We start from the raw sequence: 21358 nt of genomic DNA, 5'->3' as shown, positions 1-21358 counted from the left end.
CAGTAGTGAGTGGTGGTAGGGTCACTCTTTAAAAATACTTGCCTGGTAGCCCTAGCGTTTTAATCCGGGCTCCAGCTGGTATGATTAAAAATAAGAAAAGTTAGGAAGTCATGGGGCTTTTGTCCCCCTTATTCCTCATAGGCTCAACATGTTTCTGCCACTTATGTTCCCAAATGCTTGTGGCTTTCGTCAGACCTGATTATACTCGCACAATCAAACCCTATTCCATAATGCTGATGTAAGTGGTGAATTTACCATACATACATCAAGCACACCTAAACCACCTACTTACTTGGTGTCCGTAAATGGGTATTTTGAAAGAAGCAGCCATGGATGGAGATATTTTAGGTGAGCAGGCCAGGCGTGGGCCTTTTAATCTGTGACAACAGGCATGTCTCTCTTCTGTGTAATTAGGAAGCACCACTAAGCGCCTTCGTCTAGGCCCATTTACTGGATGACATACTAACGATTGTTGAAAGATATACCTAGCTCAATCGCAGAATTCTTTTTAAAAAAACCTACGGTTTATGCTTTTTAAAAATATTTTTTTTCAAAAAGGAGGAGTTGCAGAATATATATATAAAAATTAACTCTGTTATTCTAATAACTGACCGAATACATAAGAGGCCTAGAACAACAAAAGCTAATACATCATTTGATCATGTGAATTAGGTCATCAAGGAAGTTATACCAATAAAACAGTATTGCAAAAAAAGGCAGGAATACAGGCTTCACTCTTATTTAACAACCCACAAAAAGAGAGTAGAGTCTTGCCAATAGTATATACTCCTTCCTATAACACTCACGGGGTCGAGCCATGCAAATCAGCTTCTGAAACGACAGTCAGCAGTCTCCAAGACTAGAGATTATACACTCCAAGGTTGGGTAGAGACCCTCTTAGGGTGGTAACCAATCAGCCCCCGTCTGCAGCACTCATTTTAATCATTGATAGCACCAGGGCCTGGCACCACCCAGCCATTTGAATCCCAGGTTATCTGCTATCCAATCAGTCATTGGCAACCAGATCTTTCTTTCACGCATTCTGGTACACCTCCCTTTACAGTTGTAGAGGGTCCTCTCTAGATTGTACATGCTTAATAAGTGCACAAACCATTATTGTAAAGCTGGTGGTTCAGGGCTTTTCCATGCTGTTACTATGAGGAGGTGTGCTACAGCCATAGAAATAAATATAAATTGCAGCTGCCCCAAATCCCCTGAGGAATTGAATTGAATTATAATTCTTACACAGCACACTGCCACTTCCCAAGGAGCATCATGGCACTTTGCAGAGAAGCCACTCATTCGTAATTCTGAACTACAATCATGAGTCCTCAGTCCAGAGAACCAAATAGCAGACCAAATCAAAGATGATAAAGAGCAAGGTCTTCAGTTCCTTTTTGAAGATTGGCTCCCTATCAGTAAAGTCTTAGCTTATAATGAAGTATGTTCCAGGCCTTGGTCCAAGGACTGAGAAAGATTTACTCCTTTGTGTCTTAAGTCTGAAGGGAGCAGGCTCAAAAAGGTTTCCCTCTGAGGATCTCAAGGTACTAGTGGTAGTGTACGATAGATACCTTGGCCCTGTGGACCAGTATGCTCTAGAGGTTAGTATCCCTAACCCACTATCCCAGGTTAGGAGCCCTGTTCAATGCTGAATAACATCATTGGTAGGCTGAAATGAATCTTTCTCATAGACAACTTCCTCCCAAAGGCCTCAATCCCTTCTTTGAATGCCTGTAGCCTTGCACATTTGAAAAACGTATGCACCATTTTGAAAACCAATTCACCTCCTATGAGGACACTGTGGGCCACTTTACTACGACTGACATGGATTCCAATGCTAGTCACGCAACCTTATCCAACTTTCATTCCCCTTCTCAGGATTGTATCCAAAGGTTGATAGCCGAAATTAAACCAGGCTCTCCTTGGGACCTCTGCCCCCCCCCCCTCCATTTTTCAGTTGGCCCCTGAACTTTTTTCCAGAGCCTTAGTCCCTATTTTTCAGGAGGTCCTCTCCTCAGGGATCTATCCTGCTTCCTGGAAGGAGACTATAGTCATCCCCCTGAAGAAAAAGCAAAATGGAGACAACCAGGATCTAAGTAACCTATGGCCGATTGCGCTCCTCCCTTTTCTGGCAAAGATCTTTGAAAAGTACATTAATAAGGAACTAGTAAAATTCCTAATGGAAGAGGGAGGACTAGATCCTTCCCAACACGGTTTTAGAAAGGCACACAGTACGGAGTCTGCTGTCATCTCTTCTTCGGATTCCATTCGGAGAATGGTGGATGAAGGGCAAGGGGCTATCCTAATTCCATTAGACTTGTCTGCGGCCTTTGATACTATTTCGCCTCAAATTCTGTTAGCCCGCCTTTATCAAGCAGGCATTAGAGAGCAGGCGCTTAAGCTATTAGAGTCCTTCCTGACTGATAGATGGACCTCGGTTAGCTGTGGTGACTTTAGATCTACGGCCTATCTTTTACCCTGTGGGGTTCCTCAGGGTTCTTCATTAAGCCCCACCCTGTTTAACGTGTATGTTGCTCCACTGGCCAATTTGATTCGGTAGTTTGGATTCATTCCCACGTCTTATGCAGATGATACACAGCTAATTATCCCAGTTAATAAGAACTGGGAGGAAGTAGCCGATCGTTTTAATAATTGCAGGCAAGCAGTCAATAATTGGATGAGGACTAATTGGCTGAAACTCAATGGCGCCAAAACCGAAATCCTCTGCTTTGGATCTGGCATCGAGCGGTGGAATTCACAGTGGTGGTTGGCCGACTGTGGCACCTTCCCAGTCACCACTAAAGCTAGTAGGAATTTATGAATCATCTTTGATGATCACCTATCTTTTAAAGGTCAGGTAAATCACACTGTTACAACGTGCCTGTGGAAGGTAGGTTTCCTTTACCTTCAAACGGAATGGAGAATCGTAGTCACTCTCGCCCTGGTTGTGTCCAAAATGGACTATTGTAATGCCCTTCTACTTAATCTAGACCGAGACCAAGTTTCCCTGAATAAGCTACAGTTGATCCAGAATACGGCCGCTAGATCCATTCTCAATCTTCCTCGTTCTGCCTCAGCCGAGAAAGTCTCAAACAACTACATTGGCTTCCAGTGGCTCAACATATTATTTTTAAAACGCTCTGCATGACCCATAAAGCTGTTCATGGCATCGGTCCCAATACCTGGTTTCTAAACTCTGCTGGTATAGACCCAGGCGACACCTCAGGTCATTCGGGGCCTTTAGAATTCAGGCCTCTCGCACCCACAAAGCTAAATGGGGGAATAAAGCCTTTACTGTGGCCGCGGCAAAATGCTGGAATTCACTTCCCCTGTATATCAGGAAGGTATATTCAGCTATTTAAGCTTCAGGAAACTGGTCAAAACCTGGCTCTTCCCGCGTTAGTCACAGTTTTCTGCTCTTTCTTTCTTTTCCCTTTCTTGGTATTTCGCATCTCACTTTAATTTAGCACTTCAATGCACTTTTGAGCCGGAATGCGCTTTATAAATACCACATACATACATACCATATCTGCAGCCCCCCCACTTCACACAATGGGGCACTTATCATCAACTCTCTTATCCCAGTACAACAGTTTGCCAGGTGTATATTATAAATTAAACAATGTTTTTTAGTGCTGGGTTCTCAGACTAGAAGAGAGAAGCACTTTCATTCCAACCTCAGTTGAGGCCTTCCGATCTATACCCCCCTATGGTTTATGCTTGACACTGACCCAATTACGAAAACTCTTTTAACAGAGTTATTGTGGCTAGTTTCTTTAGTATTAAAAAACGAAAAATTCCCTTCAGTTGTTTATCTCCTTCAGGTAGGAGAGCAGTTGTCCTAGCCATAATACTTCAGTATTAAATTAATGTTAGTTCACTTTATATTAGGCTCCTGCTTCCTTTAAAGGCATTTGGGTCCCTGGCCTGTACACCTGCCAGACAGATTCCAATGCAAAGTGATGTCTTGTTTCTTGCAGTGGGGCTGGGATACAGTTACAGTAGCAAGGTCCATGTCAATCACTCTCTTGTCCCCATTTCTCTCATTACAGTGTACAGATAACTCAATTAGAGGATGTCAAAAGATTTCTGAATATCTATAAAAAGCACTGCTGTTCTGGGAAAGGGTATCGTGACCCATCCTGGATACAGATCAGTCACTTGATGTGCTTTGTAGTATGACAACCAGGTGTAAATTCACCCCAGTCTGTATCAGTTGTTACATTTGTATAAGTCAGATGACCAGGACCTTTCTTCAGTACTTTGTAGCTTTTATTGGGCACTGAAAGGAGCCTATTGAATGCTAAACCTATTGGATCTCTGCGTAATTTATACAGAGATACCAATATGGCTTTCTCAAGCAAGCAGTGCTCTCTCCTGGTGGTATTGAATACCTAAGCAGGTATAGAAATTAGCAGATCTTTATAGGTTGAATATAATTTGTCTAAAGTCCATCAGATCGGAGTCTACTTTTATGCATTTCTTTGATCTCCGCTTTCATTTCACTGTTCGTAATATTTTCCCCAAAGGCATTAGCCCTGCCATTACTAGCCCTGCCTTTCTCATGTAGGCTAGCAGTGCATGGTCATCAGCCCCCTTTCAGGCCATGTATAGTGAATTGTAATAGTCTGCAAAGGCTTTATGTGGACCGTGTCTCCATATCTTGTTCTGGTATCTACAATAGGAGTTCCCCTTTTTATCTGGATTTATTATCCATGCCAGCAGGAGGCCTGTCATGCGCAATTAATTTTTGTGCCTTCATCAAGTGTGCTGTTTATTTGAAACACCTCAATATTTCCACCAAGTGTGCAAGTTTCTCCCTTTCCTCCAGTAGTGTCTTCCGTTGCGTGCAATTTATATGTCTGTTTCCCCTCCTGTTCTCTATTTCCCTTGAGTGTTGGCCTTATCCTTAGTGTTATTTGAATGCAGTTGCCCCATATGATTACTTTATAAGTTTCCTATTCAAGCAGTAGGAAGCATACAGCACCCCTATTTCTGTGAAGTAACCCTGTATTGTCGTGTGTCTGCTGTTTAAATAACTTGATCATTCAGACTTGTCGTGGCCATGTGGATAACACTATGGTTGGTCAGTCCGTGCATACAGTCACCAGTAGGAGGTTGTCGGCTATTGTTCTGAAGAAGTACTCAGCTTACACTATTGCTGCATATAGGCTTAGTGAGCAGGCTATCTTATCTAGTCTAACACGTGGGTCATGTTTGGGGAAAGTAAATGGATGGAGGGCCCTCAGGAGTCTGTCAAGTCCTGTATCATCGACCAGTCCCTCACGCCAAGCGATTCACATAGTTGTTGAGGATCGTAGGGTGAGGTGTGATCTGTCCAGCTGTGTGTGTATGATGCCACGGAAGAATCCCCTCAGCAGTAATGAGTGGTGTTAGGACTACCAAGTACAGCCAGTGTCCCAATCAAGAACGTAGTCTGCTCAAAGTTAGTGGCATATACTAATCTTATCGCTACCGTTTAGTTTGCTCCCCACTATGACATAGCACAGCTCTCTTTGTTAATAATTTAGTGGCTTGAAATGGTACCTGCACACGGATCCAGATTAGGACATTGCTCACATGGGTCATATAGGTTGCGTAGTAGAACTGTCCTCTCCATCTCATCTGTAGTGCCATTGCCTTCACCCTCGTGAGGTGCGTTTCCTGTAGGAAGGCAATATGCACCAAATTCCTTTTAATATATGGCTGGACTATTTTGCAATCACTTTTTAAATTGCTTACATTTAACATGAGAGAGTGAAACAAACTTTGTTATATTGTTTATTCAAACGTTATTGGACTCCTAGTTGCCTGGTTTAATATGGATCTTCTCAAGAACAGGTCTGTGTTAAACGATCCTATGTACTTGCCCAGCTAATCCCCGTTTTGGACTGGTGCTAGTATTGACTACCGTCTATTCACTATTTACCCATCTAGCAACTGAGTAATCCAAATCCCATCTGTTTTTTCTCCAGGCAAAAAGGCAGCAGCCCCATATCCATAACCGATCTAACAGATCTTGAGGAAGATTACCCACTCTTTGGAAACCTGTTTCTGTGACCAACATTGATAATTTGCCTTAGTTTCACAGAGTATGCCAGGTTGATGGATATGTAGTAATTTCTTTGATATATTGTATGCGTGGGCTGAGATAGCATGGTGAGCCACGAATGACATGAAATATTTTACTTTAAAGAAGTGACAGCTCCTGGTCATTCCAAGTAGTTCTTGGCAATTCGAAACTTGCTGGTACCCAATAGCTACTGTAAGATTCGGCTACATGAATTCATGTTTTCACCCCTAAGATGTTATCTAATGTGGTGTGATGTTGTATTAGTGTGTGATATGACGAGGATGGCAAGGTGTGCTATGTATAAAAATAGTGAATTTCTGTGGGTTGTTGCTGTATCCCTATCCCTGGAATATTGGCACACTTCTCCCACTACCCCACTGCACTCAGCTTACATAGTATACCACCCAAACAGGTAAAGCTGACAGGGAGGCCACATCTTCCTAGCAGCAGTACACAAGTCCATTGTCCATCCTGGTGCTGTCTATTTAATAGGAATTGAGAGAGAGAGAGAGAGTGTGTCCTTAGCTTTGGAATGTTATTGAGATTTGTACAGCTGTTGCTTTTCTTCTGTGTTCTCAAGAAACCCAATCCAGTTTGGCATTTACATTTGTGAATCTGTTTTCAATCTAAAACTCCAAATAACCACTTTAGTGTCTTAAAACTAGTGATTTGGAAGATCATGTTTATCAGTACTCTTGCTAGCTAAATGAGATTCATGTTCTCCCTTAGGTAGAAGCCTGAGTTCATCTTTCGCATAAATTATTTTTATTATGGATCTGACTTTCTAATGAAATGTAGAGTACTCTGGGGTATCAAAATGATTCTGCCTCACGCCATAAACATCCCATACTAAATCTCTATGGTGTGTTTTGTATTCTAGCCTTCCTCAAAGGGAGGTAATCCTTGACAATTTTGTAATGTATATTATTCAAAAATAAAAAGATGTTGTACTCCTATTTGTTTCCTCCAATCTAGTTTATTTCATAACAATTTGAACCTTAACATACTTCAAAACAGCCATCATGTATTTCGAGGTGAAATCCTCTTTTTTAAGGCCTCCTTTGGCCTCTGTCTTTGAAGCTCCGCAAATGTGACAAAATGTAAAGGCATCTCTACCTCTTTGCAACCCACCAGAAATCCTACTGTAAAAAGATTTATGCTGGTAATTGGGAAAAAAAGAGATTAATGCATTCCAGAGATTACAACTCAAAGTAGTACTCCCGGATGTATTGGCACATCAAAGCAGCCCTCACAGAGCAGCACTGACTGCAAAATGATCTGCACCATAAGTTGCCGTTTCCATGCTCTTTAATGAACCATAGTCTGTGATCTAGTAACCAATCTACTCACCTAGGTCGGATTTAAAAGAGAATCCCATAGTAAGTCTGCATCATTCTAGATCTGGGGCACACTGTTCTCAAGCCTTAGGAATCCACTCAAAAAAGTCTTTGAAAGGAGCCCTTCCAACCATCCATTAATCCCTCAGACCCCCCCCTCCCCCCCCCTTTTTTATGTGCAGTTTAACCTTGTCTGATACTGAAACTAAAACATCTACCGTAAAGGTTCCCCCTAAAAACTTCTATCGGTGATCCAGAATGGATAGGAACAAGAACTCATCAAAACTCTTGCTTGTACTGTTATCAGTACTACAAAGTGACCTTACACCAAAAGCTTAAATTTTACAAAACTCATGTATGGTAGCTTTAGGAGTTGATTGTATCTTCTTCAGATATTGGAGTGAATGCAGGGTTCTGTGTCCTGACTTTACTTGGACTAGGGGGTAAGCAAGGTAAGGACAATGTAAAGAACCCAATGTCCAGTCCACATTAGCAGCCCGTTCACATATGTGGTCCCTAGTCAACTTTAGCCATGGGATTTTCACCGGCTTTTTAATTCACTTTCCTACCCCGACAGGACTGTAGATGGGGCTGAACCCTAGGTGTTTGGTGGTATGTGTAATTGACATCTGAAACACAATATTCACTAAGCAAGCAAATCTCTTCGGTGTCTACCTTCCAGGGACTTTAACTGGGCAGAAGTGCATATTAGGAGGTGTCTGTAGGCCTCTTCCATGCCCACCTAGGTGCAAAACAAGTACAGGGTCCTCCAGTGGACAGACACCAATGGTAGCTACATAGCAAGTACACCATTTTTGTATGGTATACACCCACCATGAATTTTACCTTACTTTCCACAACACAAATCGCTTAATCCGGGGGAAGTGAAGGATCCCTCACCATTGGTTTAACACCTTTTCAGCACAGTTGAGTACTTCTGTTGAGGGAGAAACCCACAAAAGTAGAAAGTGCAAACCAGTGATTTTGATGAAGCGTGCTTGGTGGATAAAAACAGGGGTAATTGGACACAGAAATGGGGTCAGGTTGGAGCATCTCAATGCACGAGCAGTGACTTTCACATTTACACCGGAATAGTAATGATGGGTGCTGGTGCCTCTGGAATCAGCATGCATCAAAATACAAAATGCCATTAACTAATCAGCTGTACCAAGGATCAATAAGGACTTCTTTAACTGCATTTCAGTGTATTTAACTTGAATAAACATCAAGCCGCATGAAATGTGACTTTTTTTGTTAACTCGCTTGTGTATGAACGGCCACTTTAGCACTGTACACACATAACTGTAGCGCTTACATATAACTGTGTTGAGTTCTGGCAGAATAGCCTAACAGTTATGTGCACAAATGTGATTTGCGGGATACTCAAAAAGCACAATTTCTGGGGTGAAATCCATGTACCTGAATGTCACTTATAATTTCTTCCCTATGTATTCTTGTAAACTTCATACAGTGGTTACTCAGAGATTCATGACTACTGATGTCCATAAAATATCAGGATAAAATTGGAGATAGTCAGAAACCAGTTATTTTTTTTCTTCTTTCCGACCCTCTTTGGGAATGACCAAGTTGGCACTAATTGCTAAAAAGTAATTTGCCTGTCTACAGCTTCATTGAATAATTTTAGAGATTACGTGAGTTTATCCACAATAGGATGTCTATTCAAAATGGCATTTGTCTAACCAGTAGTGCAGTTAGGAGTTAACTACATCGAGCATACCAAAGGTTTATAGGACCGAGCATTCAGGACTTTGTGGAAGGCAACTGTGAGAGCTAGAAGCCCTCCTCGCATCTTGAATGCTGCTCTATGTTTAAAAAATTAATAGCACCAGCACCGATTTGGCAAAGCACTCTACTCATCTAATGTCTTAAATTAAGAAGCTGAGAGAGAAGACTAGTGAAAATTCTCCCACTAGTCTAAAGAAAGTACATGTCAGGCTTGGTTATTTCTTTGGCTGGTCTTCAAGGCAAGAAGGCAGCATAAAAGTGTTGTAATCCATCACAGAGGTAATCAGGGTATTCCAAGCTCCTAGCAGTGCGAACAAGCTGGAATACAAAGTACTGTAAACTAGTCACAGACTTGTACAGAGGAGAGCTAAATAGGAACCGGGCAATATCTAAAATGTAGTTGCAACATTCTAAACCAAAGGATATAATTTTAAATAGACTGTATGTTGTTTAGTATTACTTACTACATGTACTGAAGACACTCGCATGTGACAATCAAGGTTCCCGCAGAGAAAGGTGCTCACAGCGCCATGTCATACTTAATTGGTACATAAGAGAATCTGGAGGATCCAGCAGTCCTAAAAGACCCTCCCCTAGCCTCTAAATGATAACAACAAATATATGTTTTGCTTGTTATACCTACTTGTGCATCTTGAATAGCAACCACTGTAATAATTAGAGTAGGAAAATTCAGACACACACAGGAGGCAAGACTCATGGGGATCATGCCAAGTAAGCGTGGTTTACTTGGCATCCAGCACCATAAATACAGAAAGGCCAATTAATGTCTTACAAGGAACTCAAAATGAAAGTCCCCCTCTTAACTATTTTAATAATCATCATACTATACTACTTTTAGGTTATTGATATCTGTGTACAGCAGAGTATGCTGTTTGGCTTTGTAGCAGGTCTGATGTAGTCCACTCCATTTTAGTGTTCCCATCATTGACCAGTGTCTGTCAGTTCTTTAAAATATTTAGAGTGTTTGACTTGTATGACTTGCTTGGTGTGAGGTTGATCGAGATAGGACCATGTAAGGTCCTTTTGTTGAGAAACAATTTTAAATCATTGGATTCTAGTTGATTGTAATTGGTGTATGGCCCCTTCTGAATACACTCTTTAGCAACCTGCTTGCACTGTGATATATTCTCTGGCACCAGATACGATTTTAAAGTTGAATTATTACACTATTTAGTTTTAGAAGTTGGAAACATTTAGTGCAAAAAGTTAATTGTAAAGCAAAAATTATGCAAGTAAAAATAAATTGACCAAACATGTCTTTGCTCCCTGTAACAGACTTTCATTGTAGCTACTAATTTATTTACATAAAATTAATGTTTATATCTAAAGCTATTATGTCAGTTATGCCCTTTTTGTGACACAGTGCTGCTGATGCCAGTGAGCCAAACATATCAGCTAATGTGCACAGTGGAAGCAGACACTAGGATATATCCAGTATATCCAGGAATTCACTGTCTAACAGTGTTCTGTAAGCTTATGAAAATGTCTGTTTGCTTATTATACTCAGCAAAATCTTTCAGATCCCAATTTAATGATGTGACTTTATTCTCCTTTCTTCCAACAGACAACAGTGAAAATGTCCTCGGACCCAAACAAAAAGAGGAAACCCAAGGTAATCCGAACTGATGGTGTTACAGTGGATGGCAAACGGAGTCGCTCTGACAATGAGCAGGTATGAGAGCGCACTGGAGTGGTCATGTGACCAAATTGTGCCTCCTCTGTTTTGCAGACACACCACGACTAGTGGTTCCCCTAGTAGAGGGACTTTTTCTGATCTACCCAATTCCCACATGGTTGAATTGATGAAAGACCAGAACTGCTCATTTGGGCCTTCAGTGTTACTCTACCTTCGCCACTTTTCACCATCTCTGCCGCTTGTCTTCACATGAAAGCAACACGGTGGGCCGTATCTGTAGCTACATCTGCAAATGGCAAAAAGGAAATTATTTCCTTGTCAAATCGATTCATAAAAGTCTACTTCCAAACCACAAGAACATTAAAAAGCTCACTTTCTCTCTTGCTCTTTTTTTCTATCTCGCTCTCTCCCCCTACCCCCAGCAGTACTGGATCTTCTAATTTATCTAATCCCCACCTTCTTATCTATTTTGCAGCCTTTGGACCTAAAATAGCAATATTTATGATAGCTGTTGCTGAACGTCCGTTTTCTTGCTTCATACCCTGCCCCCCACCATTCTTTCACCACACAAATTTCCCCTTAACCTAGTCGTTTCTCACATTCTTCTTTCTCTGCCTACAATATTGCCAACCCCACTCTTGTGCTCATTCTAAACTTTCTTCATACCCTGTCCTCATTAAAATACCTATTTAATCACTTTTTCTTTTGTATTTACCCTCCCATCTTCAAAAGCACCATTCTTAAAAAACAAAAACTACAAACCCTTTACCATGTCCAAGTGCCACACCATATATCCTTGCTTTCTATCTAAAACTTGAGAACTGTTTGTCTGTAGAAGACTCATCTAGTCCTTCACCACCAACAATCTTCACTTATTATGTAAGGCTACAACTGAATGCACTTTGCTGAAGGAGTGCTTGCTTTAATTTATCTGTGTAATCTTGATGACAAATAAGACAAATTACCATTCAAAGCCTGGCTAACTGATCTAGTTGGCAAATTTATCTTTAATGGCACTTTCCATCTTAAAATTAATCTCAGAAATTTGTTTTTGAAAAAAGCTTATACATTTTTTTTGTAGCTTTTATATAGTGTGGAGAATATACCCCCACGGTTTGCTTTCCTTTTTCCCAACATATTCGCCTGCTGAAGAGTGATTGGGTGGAAATACCTGCACCTGCTCTTCCTGTCTACTGCCCAGTCAGGTACTCACATGTCAGCATAATTCCATCGACCAGTCTCTTCACCCTAGAGCCTCTCCCACTCCTACTAAAAAGAGACATGCAGCTCAAACTTTTTTTGTCTTTTCCCCATGGTCCCTTAAAGTATTCCCTCTTACCTTTTATATTACACCTGATCACTCTTGCTGCATCTTTTCCCCATGCTGCTTCTTCCAGACCTGAACATGGTTGCAATAGCTTCTTTGATTGAGAATAAAAGAAAAGTGATTACAATACTGTTGTAGAGCATTGAAGTTTGGAAACCCAAACATGTATTTTATGGACTGTTAATCTCAGGCTGCATCTGCATTGCTCAGAGTCCACTCTTGACAGATCTTATGATTCAAATGAGTCTCCTTCAAAGAACAGAATAACATGTTTGCATACATCAAACACTAAAAAATGCTCTATTTGTCACATCGACCTTTCTGTTCCGCAGCTGATTGACCATTTGTTGCTCTAATCTCAAATTTCCCTTTAAGGGGGTCATCCCTCCACCCCATATCATGCCCTCCTCTCCCAAAACTATTGACTCTCTTTCTGCTGCTTTATCTTTGTCATTCCCCACTGTAATCTGATAGTTGTGCTTGCCTCCAGGTTGGTTAAGCCACAAACTTACTTTTTAATGTAGAGTGTGTTTTTAAAATACCCCATAAGACTTATTGACCCTAGAAACCACTCTTCAGAAATAACTCATCCAATTGACCTAGTCAGTAATGGACTAGGAGCCTCACGTGCAATGGTTTTAGCTTACCTAACACCAAAAGACACTCATGCCTAAGAATTGTCCTCTAAAAGCTGGACTCATAAAGACAGACTTGTTTTTCTCTAATGGCGTCATATTTGATCTACAAAATGTTAGCATTTCTTCACCATCTCAAAAGTTCCCGGTGGCAGAAGATTCTCAACCACTGTCACATGTTTGCCAGGTTTCCATCTTTCTGTATGTGATATTTCCATCTTTTCAGTATGCTTATGTGTGAGATTTCGTTCCTTTGTGTGACACTTTGAATGTCCATGTAATTATGTACATTACAGAAACGACCCACTTTTGTGCACGGTAGTGGTCTTGGATCAGCTCTAGACAGCTGTAAACCCCTACATTATTTATACAGTGACTCAAATTCATATTCTTTTACTAACTTGATTGTACTGAAATGTTAGTTTCAGTTTAAGCAGTATATTTATATATGCAATTTACGGGCACTGCCATAGTTTATTGAAATAGTGTATGATATACAAAAAATAATTCATTTTTATTCAGTGATGGAAAACGTTTTATTCAGTAATGGATGCTAGTGTCCACTCAAAGGATCTAGTGACAGGGATTGCCTCTCTCTCCTGAGTAATGCAGTGTTACAATTTACAATTGTACTCATTTATTTCTGTTGTGTGGAGACTCCTCTTGGGAACAGACACGCTTCTATCAACATCACCTGTTTAAAAGTTATTGCAGCAGTAATTCTTTTGAGGTCCTGGTCACTCAGCTGCTCAGGATGAGTAGGTCAGCCAGGTCGTTTTTTTTGTTGAATTCTCATATTTGTGGCCCTGTTTTCCAAATATAAATAAGGACAACGTGTATTAGAAAGTAAAATAAAACTCTGGGCTGGATGACATGGGGCAGGAAAATCAAGAGTTCTGGATCACTGTTTGAATTCCAGTGAAATGTAAGGCTTGCTGGTTGACTTCCTCCTGAAAAGAGCTTGCAGTGTTTTGCTCCTGAAATGGCAACACCACAAAATAAAATGATAGACGGAGTGTTAAAACTTTTCAAATACTCACCCCCAATCACAGATCTGGGTTTGATCCATTGTTATTTTGCACTCCACGTCACCCTAGTTTGGACCCAGCAATATGCAAATCAGTCTTGACCCTGCTTCCCATGGTAACAGTCCAGCCCAAACTGCCAAGCCAGGTCCTCCCTGTTTCAGCACTCTGTCCATCATCCTTTTGTGTAGCTAAAATCGTGGACCCCTTGCTCACTGTGCCACTGGATTCAGGTTAGCCTGGCTGATGAAGGGTGATACCCTGAAACCGGTCCTAGTATTCTTGTTTCCAATCCATGGAAGACCGGGCCTGGCAGTTTGGGCTGGGCTATTCCCATGGGGAGAAAGGTCAAGATTGATTTTCATATTGCTGAGCCCAAACTGAGGTGGTATGGTGAGCAAAAGAACAATGAATTCTACCTAGATCTTTGACTTGGGGTTAGTGTTTCAAAAGCATTGTTTAGTTCCTTTATCATTATCTTCCACTGCACAACGATTAAATAGTGTATGGAGTGTCAAATGAGCTGGGAGTTGTCCCAACACAATATTTCAGGTACTTTTTTAACACACTCATTATTTCCCCATATGACAGAAAATGACCCTTGAGAACAGGGTACAGCTGCCTAAGAGTTTCAAAAGTGAGGATTCTCAAACAGATTACCTATCTTTAGAATTCTTACCTCTGACCACCTTACACATGATCACCTTTCCGGCTGCACACTTGTGGTAGTACCACAGTGGTACATCTGGTGTCCAAGTCGCTGTTAACTTTGTATGAGAAAAGCAGTGTTGCCGATAGTCTCTTTCTGTATCTATCCGCTTAATCACCTAAAGGTTTGTGTCACTTTGCCAAAACAATGTTTCCCTAATGGACATTCCCATAAGTACAGGTTGCAAACAGCACCCCTCCTTCATATCCCCCTCATCAAACCATCCAGTCACTGACTGCAGCTGTGCTGCCAGATCATTTTGTACATAACCCAGCAAACTCAGCCTGCCATCTGTGATTAGCAATTGGAGCTTGTGCCGAGCCAGCCCCCATTTGCCCACCCAACGCCAGATCAGATTGATCAACCATAAATTTAGAGCTTTAAACATGTCTTGGTGCAGTCTCACTGGTATGCTTACAAAGCAGCACAAAAATGAGGAACCAGATCCATTATAGAAGTGCCACCATTCCCATCACTAGTAGCAGGAGCTTTTCCTAAACTGTCACACTAGTTCACATTCTCATTATTGTCTTAATGTCATTTTCATCAAATAACCTAGACATGTTGTGATACATTTGTATTAAAAAACTAAGTACACTGTTCCAAGAAAAGCAATAACACCAGGAGACCTGTGATCTCAGGAGCTAGAACCCTCAAGCATCACATTGGATGGCTAGCATCATCATTGGGAATTGCTCCTCACCAGGCTGGCACTGCAATACCTAGTGGGCACCCAAGTGAGGGGGGGGCTGTCAGCCAAAAATGACGTGATGCTCAAAGTCACCATCAAAAAATGCTAAAAAGGGTTAAAATTGGTTATTCATCCATTAAACACCATCATTTAATCAGACTCAGATAATATGGATGAAGACCAAGATTAAAAATAGAAAAACAAAAGAAAAAATGAGGATAATGCTCAAAGTCTTTCTAAGGTGAATCATCTAATCAAGGGTCCTTGAAACTACAAGGACCTCTATTTCACTGGTCGACATGTTTCGCGTCTATTGGTCCAGCCGGATCCATTGACGCTTCATCAGGACCTCTACAATTCAATAGTGGAAGAGAGCATCACAGACAAGGATACATAAATATCCGTCAACTTACATTAAAGTTAACTGGTTAACACAGGTAACCTGGAAAACAAAAAGAAAAATAGAGAACGTCGAAATATCAAATGTATTAGATAAAAGAGACAACAAAACATGAGGCACCACACGTCAAAACATGCGGCACCACACGTCAAAACATGCTTACCGATCCTAATCGAGATCAGGCTCCAGTGGGTGGTGCGTTTCGGAGACTCAAGGTGACGCTACATGTGATTAATGACAGCAAAATGTTAGGTTAGTGGGTGAACCAAACAAGAAAAGTAACATCTTGTTTTGCCAAAATGACTAGGTCGTCGTTGATGGGACATAAAGTGATAAAAAAAATGGAAGAGGTTAATGCTACATGTTGCCAACACTACTAAAAACGTGACCGGTTGTTTAAATGGGTTAAGTAGAAAAATATCAAAATATCCATGGTCAATCTATGTTTCACGATATTAGGTGCTGCTCTCCAAATGTCATCTGTTCTCAAAATTGTCAATTATCCCACAAAAAAACATTAAAAACATTAGGGAGAGAAATCACTCCGAGGTCTCTAATTCAAAAGCCCCGCAATGACAAAATCAGAATGTAGGCGGGGTGAGCCCATGAAATAAACAGGAAGAGGGTAAATGACTAGTCCCATTCCACATCAAGTAATGCTATTCATTAGGACAATAGCGAGGTCGCTACTCACAAAATCATCCCTGGTTCAGCTTGTTGAACCTAGCTTCGGAAACGCGCGACCCGGAAAACAACCGGATCGGACGTTGTCCGGGCTTCAAATAGGAGCAGCAGAGCCCGCTCCCGAACGCGTCCCTTCTTGAAAATAAACGAAGGACTAATGGGGGCCGAGTCCGTGTAAGAAAGCGACAACGGACTCTTGTTGTGGAAACATAATCGTAGTTTACAACATCGTCAGACGGACTGTTTTATGATGCCCCGTGTTGGAGGGCTGCCAAATTAGACTTTAATAAGCCTTCCAAAAAGGTGTGGTTTGTTGGGGAAAGCAAACATTTATTAAAGAAAGAATTAGCGAGTAGCTACGCAATAATCCCTATGTAATGGTGCCCTAGTTGGAAGGGCTGGCAAACGTAAACCACGGATTTTATTTTTTTTTACCAAAAAAGTAAACAATGGAAAATATACATTCCATTAAAATGTAATACGAAGCAGAATAACAATTAACTATACGGGCATCGCCGTTTGACAAGGCACCGTGTTGGAGGAACACCAAAAGAACTGTAATTAATGTAATCTATTACAATATAATTTGTAGAGCAGCATGACGGTAAACTGGATAGGCGATGTATCATTATGAAGGGATGTTAATACACATAATGGAACTAATTCATATATAGGATGTTAATGCTACTCCGTCATGTTAGACAACTACCTTCCTGGTCGAAGACTCATGACTGGGAAGGCAAAAAGAAATATTGCAATCTCATCAGAATAATGATGGCTGAAAGGGGTGGAGTGGTGCATGAATAATGAATCACCTAGAATTCATGATGATAAGGAAGTCCAAGGGATATCATCATTGAGACCCCTTAGATGAGTCCCTAATTTGAAAACCCATTTTTGTTCAATCTTGAACAATGCCCTCGAGTCATCAGGGCAAATCGTGGGTGCGTCAATGACAACCCACCACAGGTCGTCGGGGGAGTGTTGGATCTCTAAAAAGTGAGCGCTGAGTTTGGTAGTGATCTTTTTACATCTAATATTGCTCCTGTGCTCATTAATACGTGTCTTGACCGATCTGGACGTCATCCCGATATAACGTAGATCACATGGCCACGATATCATGTAAATACAGTTCTTGGTATTACAATTAGTATGTTTTTTGAGATACCAAGGACCAATGGAATCAAAATCCAACTTTGTCAGATGTCTGGTCAGACAACATACATTACAGTTCCCACAGGGATGATGGCCCACCACTGGAGGGAGGCCCCAGAGTGTCTTCTGATTGGTATAGTCACGTTGGATACGTGGACGTGTATGAACCACTAGATCTTTTATATTTGAAGTCCGTTTAAACGCATACAGAGGTTTAGATACATTGTGACCACCACTCGTTAAAATAGACCACCTTTTGTTGATCAATTTTTTAATCGAGTTCGACAAAGGGGTATATGTGGAGACACGTGAGCCTCGACTGAGGACTTTTGTCTTTGGGGGCTAGTAAGGCTTCTCTATTGTTGTTTCTGGCTCTTTTTCGTGCCAGATTCATAATATTCGATGGATAATGCCGATCAGAAAGCTTACGCTGGAGGGATTCCGCTTGTTGATCATATTCACTGGGTAGGCTACAATTACGTCTCAAACGTAAGAACTGACCGAAGGGTAGATTGTCCCGTAAAGATTTGGGGTGATGGCTTTCATAAAGTAGAAGAGAGTTGCGGTCTGTGGGTTTATGATACACACTGGTCTGTAATCTGCCATTGATAATAGTAATCATTAGGTCCAGGAATGGTAATTGGTAGTCAGATACGGTGGCTGTAAACTTCAGGAAAGGATCAAGGGCATTGATCCAGGATGTGAGTTCCTCGGCCTGAACCAAAGATCCTTGCCAAATGATCAGTATATCATCTATATAGCGCCGCCATAACTTGATATACCTGGTGTAAGGGTTAGTCGGGGAAAGAATGTACTTTTTCTCAAAGTCATACATGTAGAGACACGCTAAGCTGGGAGCAAAAGTGCTCCCCATAGATGTACCTTGGATTTGATGATAGAATTGATCCTCGAAGAGAAAAAAGTTTTCTGTCAAAGCCAACTTGGCGCACTGTAAAATGAAAGACACGGGAGAAGACAAATTTCCTGATGATTCTTGTAAAGCAGTCTCTATAACTGCCAAGGTTGCTTGTTGCGGAATATTAGTATATAGAGCCTCTACATCTAATGTAATGATCGCCTGAGTAGTATCAGAATCGTTGATGGTTTCGATCAGGTTCAGCACATCTTTGGTGTCTTGAAGATAGGTGGTGGAGTTTCTCACTAGAGGTTGTAAAAAATTATCACAAAAAGTCGATAGTGGTTCCAGGATAGATCCCAAGCCTGAAACTATGGGACGCCCAGGGGGAGGTCTCTTCCCTTTATGGATTTTGGGCAGACAATAAAAGTAGGGGGTACGGGGGTTGGGGGTTGGGGGTATCCAAAAATTCTGCCTCCTTAGGTGAAATCCATTCATTATTCTTTGCTTCTTCAATGAGAATTCTAATCTGGGTCTGTAGTCTACCAGTAGGGTCTCGGTTCAATTTAGTATAATAGGTGGAATCACTCAAGAGGCGTAGGCATTCATTTCTATAATCTGAAGAATTCATTATGACAATGGCTCCTCCCTTATCAGCTGGTTTTATGGTTATCTCAGGATCTGACACTAACGATGTAAGAGCTAACTTTTCTTTAGTAGGAATGTTAATATAAGCGTGTTTGGGATTGAGATGATTTATGTCAGTTAGCACTGCTTTCTCAAAAGTAAGGACTTCGCTTGGCATAGCTGTCGGAGGGGGAACAAAAGTGGAAGGTCTTTTGAGACCTGAGTCAGATGGCTGGAATTCATCTGTTTTGTCTTTGAAAAAGAAGTGTAAACGGATCTTCCGGAAAAAATGAGCTAGTTCGATGTGTAAACGAAAAAAATTGTCTTGCGGGGTGAGGACAAAGCCTAAGCCTAGCCCAGGCTATTTGGGCCCAGGCTTTGAGAAAGCAGTGCTAACTGACATAAATCATCTCAATCCCAAACACGCTTATATTAACATTCCGACTAAAGAAAAGTTAGCTCTTACATCATTAGCGTCGGTTCCTGAGATAACCATAAAACCAGCTGATAAGGGAGGAGCCATTGTCATAATGAACTCTTCAGATTATAGAAATGAATGCCTACGCCTCTTGAGTGATTCCACCTATTATACTAAATTGAACCGAGACCCTACTGGTAGACTACAGACCCAGATTAGAATTCTCATTGAAGAAGCAAAGAATAATGAATGGATTTCACCTAAGGAGGCAGAATTTTTGGATACCCCCAACCCCCGTGCCCCCTACTTTTATTGTCTGCCCAAAATCCATAAAGGGAAGAGACCTCCCCCTGGGCGTCCCATAGTTTCAGGCTTGGGATCTATCCTGGAACCACTATCGACTTTTTGTGATCATTTGTTACAACCTCTAGTGAGAAACTCCACCACCTATCTTCAAGACACCAAAGACGGTCTGAACCTGATCGAAACCATCAACGATTCTGATACTACTCAGGCGATCATTACATTAGATGTAGAGGCTCTATATACTAATATTCCGCAACAAGCAACCTTGGCAGTTATAGAGACTGCTTTACAAAAATCATCAGGAAATTTGTCTTCCCCTGTGTCTTTCATTTTACAGTGCGCCAAGTTGGCTTTGACAGAAAACTTTTTTCTCTTCGAGGATCAATTCTATCATCAAATCCAAGGTACATCTATGGGGAGCACTTTTGCTCCCAGCTTAGCGTGTCTCTACATGTATGACTTTGAGAAAAAGTACATTCTTTCCCCGACTAACCCTTACACCAGGTATATCAAGTTATGGCGGCGCTATATAGATGATATACTGATCATTTGGCAAGGATCTTTGGTTCAGGCCGAGGAACTCACATCCTGGATCAATACCCTTGATCATTTCCTGAAGTTTACAGCCACCGTATCTGACTACCAATTACCATTCCTGGACCTAATGATTACTATTATCCATGGCAGAATACAGACCAGTGTGTATCATAAACCCACAGACCGCAACTCTCTTCTACTTTATGAAAGCCATCACCCCAAATCTTTACGGGACAATCTACCCTTCGGTCAGTTCTTACGTTTGAGACGTAATTGTAGCCTACCCAGTGAATTTGATCAACAAGCGGAATCCCTCCAGCGTAAGCTTTCTGATCGGCATTATCCATCGAATATTGTGAATCTGGCACGAAAGAGAGCCAGAAACAACAATAGAGAAGCCTTACTAGCCCCCAAAGACAAAATTCCTCAGTCGAGGCTCACATGTGTCTCCACATATACCCCTTTGTCGAACTCGATTAAAAAATTGATCAACAAAAGGTGGTCTATTTTAACGAGTGGTGGTCACAATTTATCTAAACCTCTGTATGCTTTTAAACGGACTTCAAATATAAAAGATCTAGTGGTTCATACACGTCCACGTATCCAACGTGACTATACCAATCAGAAGACACTCTGGGGCCTCCCTCCAGTGGTGGGCCATCATCCCTGTGGGAACTGTAATGTATGTTGTCTGACCAGACATCTGGCAAAGTTGGATTTTGATTCCATTGGTCCTTGGTATCTCAAAAAACATACTAATTGTAATACCAAGAACTGTATTTACATGAAATCGTGCCCATGTGATCTACGTTATATCAGGATGACGTCCAGATCGGTCAAGACACGTATTAATGAGCACAGGAGCAATATTAGATGTAAAAAGATCACTACCAAACTCAGCGCTCACTTTTTGGAGATCCAACACTCCCCCGACGACCTGTGGTGGGTTGTCATTGAGGCACCCACGATTCGCCCCGATGACTCGAGCGCATTGTTCAAGATTGAACAAAAATGTTTTTTCAAATTAGGGACTCATCTAAGGGGTCTCAATGATGATATCCCTTGGACCTCCTTATCATCATGAATTCTAGGTGATTCATTATTCATGCACCACTCCACCCCTTTCAGCCATCATTATTCTGATGAGATTGCAATATTTCTTTTTGCCTTCCCAG

The 21358-nt window shown here is 41.3% G+C and overlaps 1 protein-coding gene across 2 annotated transcripts in view; it reads left to right on the top strand.

Annotated features, from left to right (window-relative positions):
* The window catches only part of THOC5 (THO complex subunit 5), a 224071-nt gene that overhangs the window by 14395 nt on the left and 188318 nt on the right, over positions 1-21358 (top strand). The window contains exon 2 of one of the 2 annotated variants that reach the window (XM_069214584.1): positions 10742-10789. In XM_069214584.1, the coding sequence (XP_069070685.1) occupies positions 10754-10789 (36 nt within the window). In that variant the 5' untranslated portion in view covers positions 10742-10753. Of the gene's footprint in view, positions 1-10741; positions 10850-21358 lie in introns of both variants that reach the window. The other variant, XM_069214583.1, reaches the window with a different exon arrangement.

Source organism: Pleurodeles waltl, chromosome 11 (genome assembly GCF_031143425.1).
Source record: "Pleurodeles waltl isolate 20211129_DDA chromosome 11, aPleWal1.hap1.20221129, whole genome shotgun sequence".
Lineage (NCBI taxonomy): Eukaryota > Metazoa > Chordata > Amphibia > Caudata > Salamandridae > Pleurodeles > Pleurodeles waltl.
The sequence above is the reverse complement of the archived record's forward strand: the minus strand, read 5'-3'. Positions and strand labels throughout refer to the sequence as shown.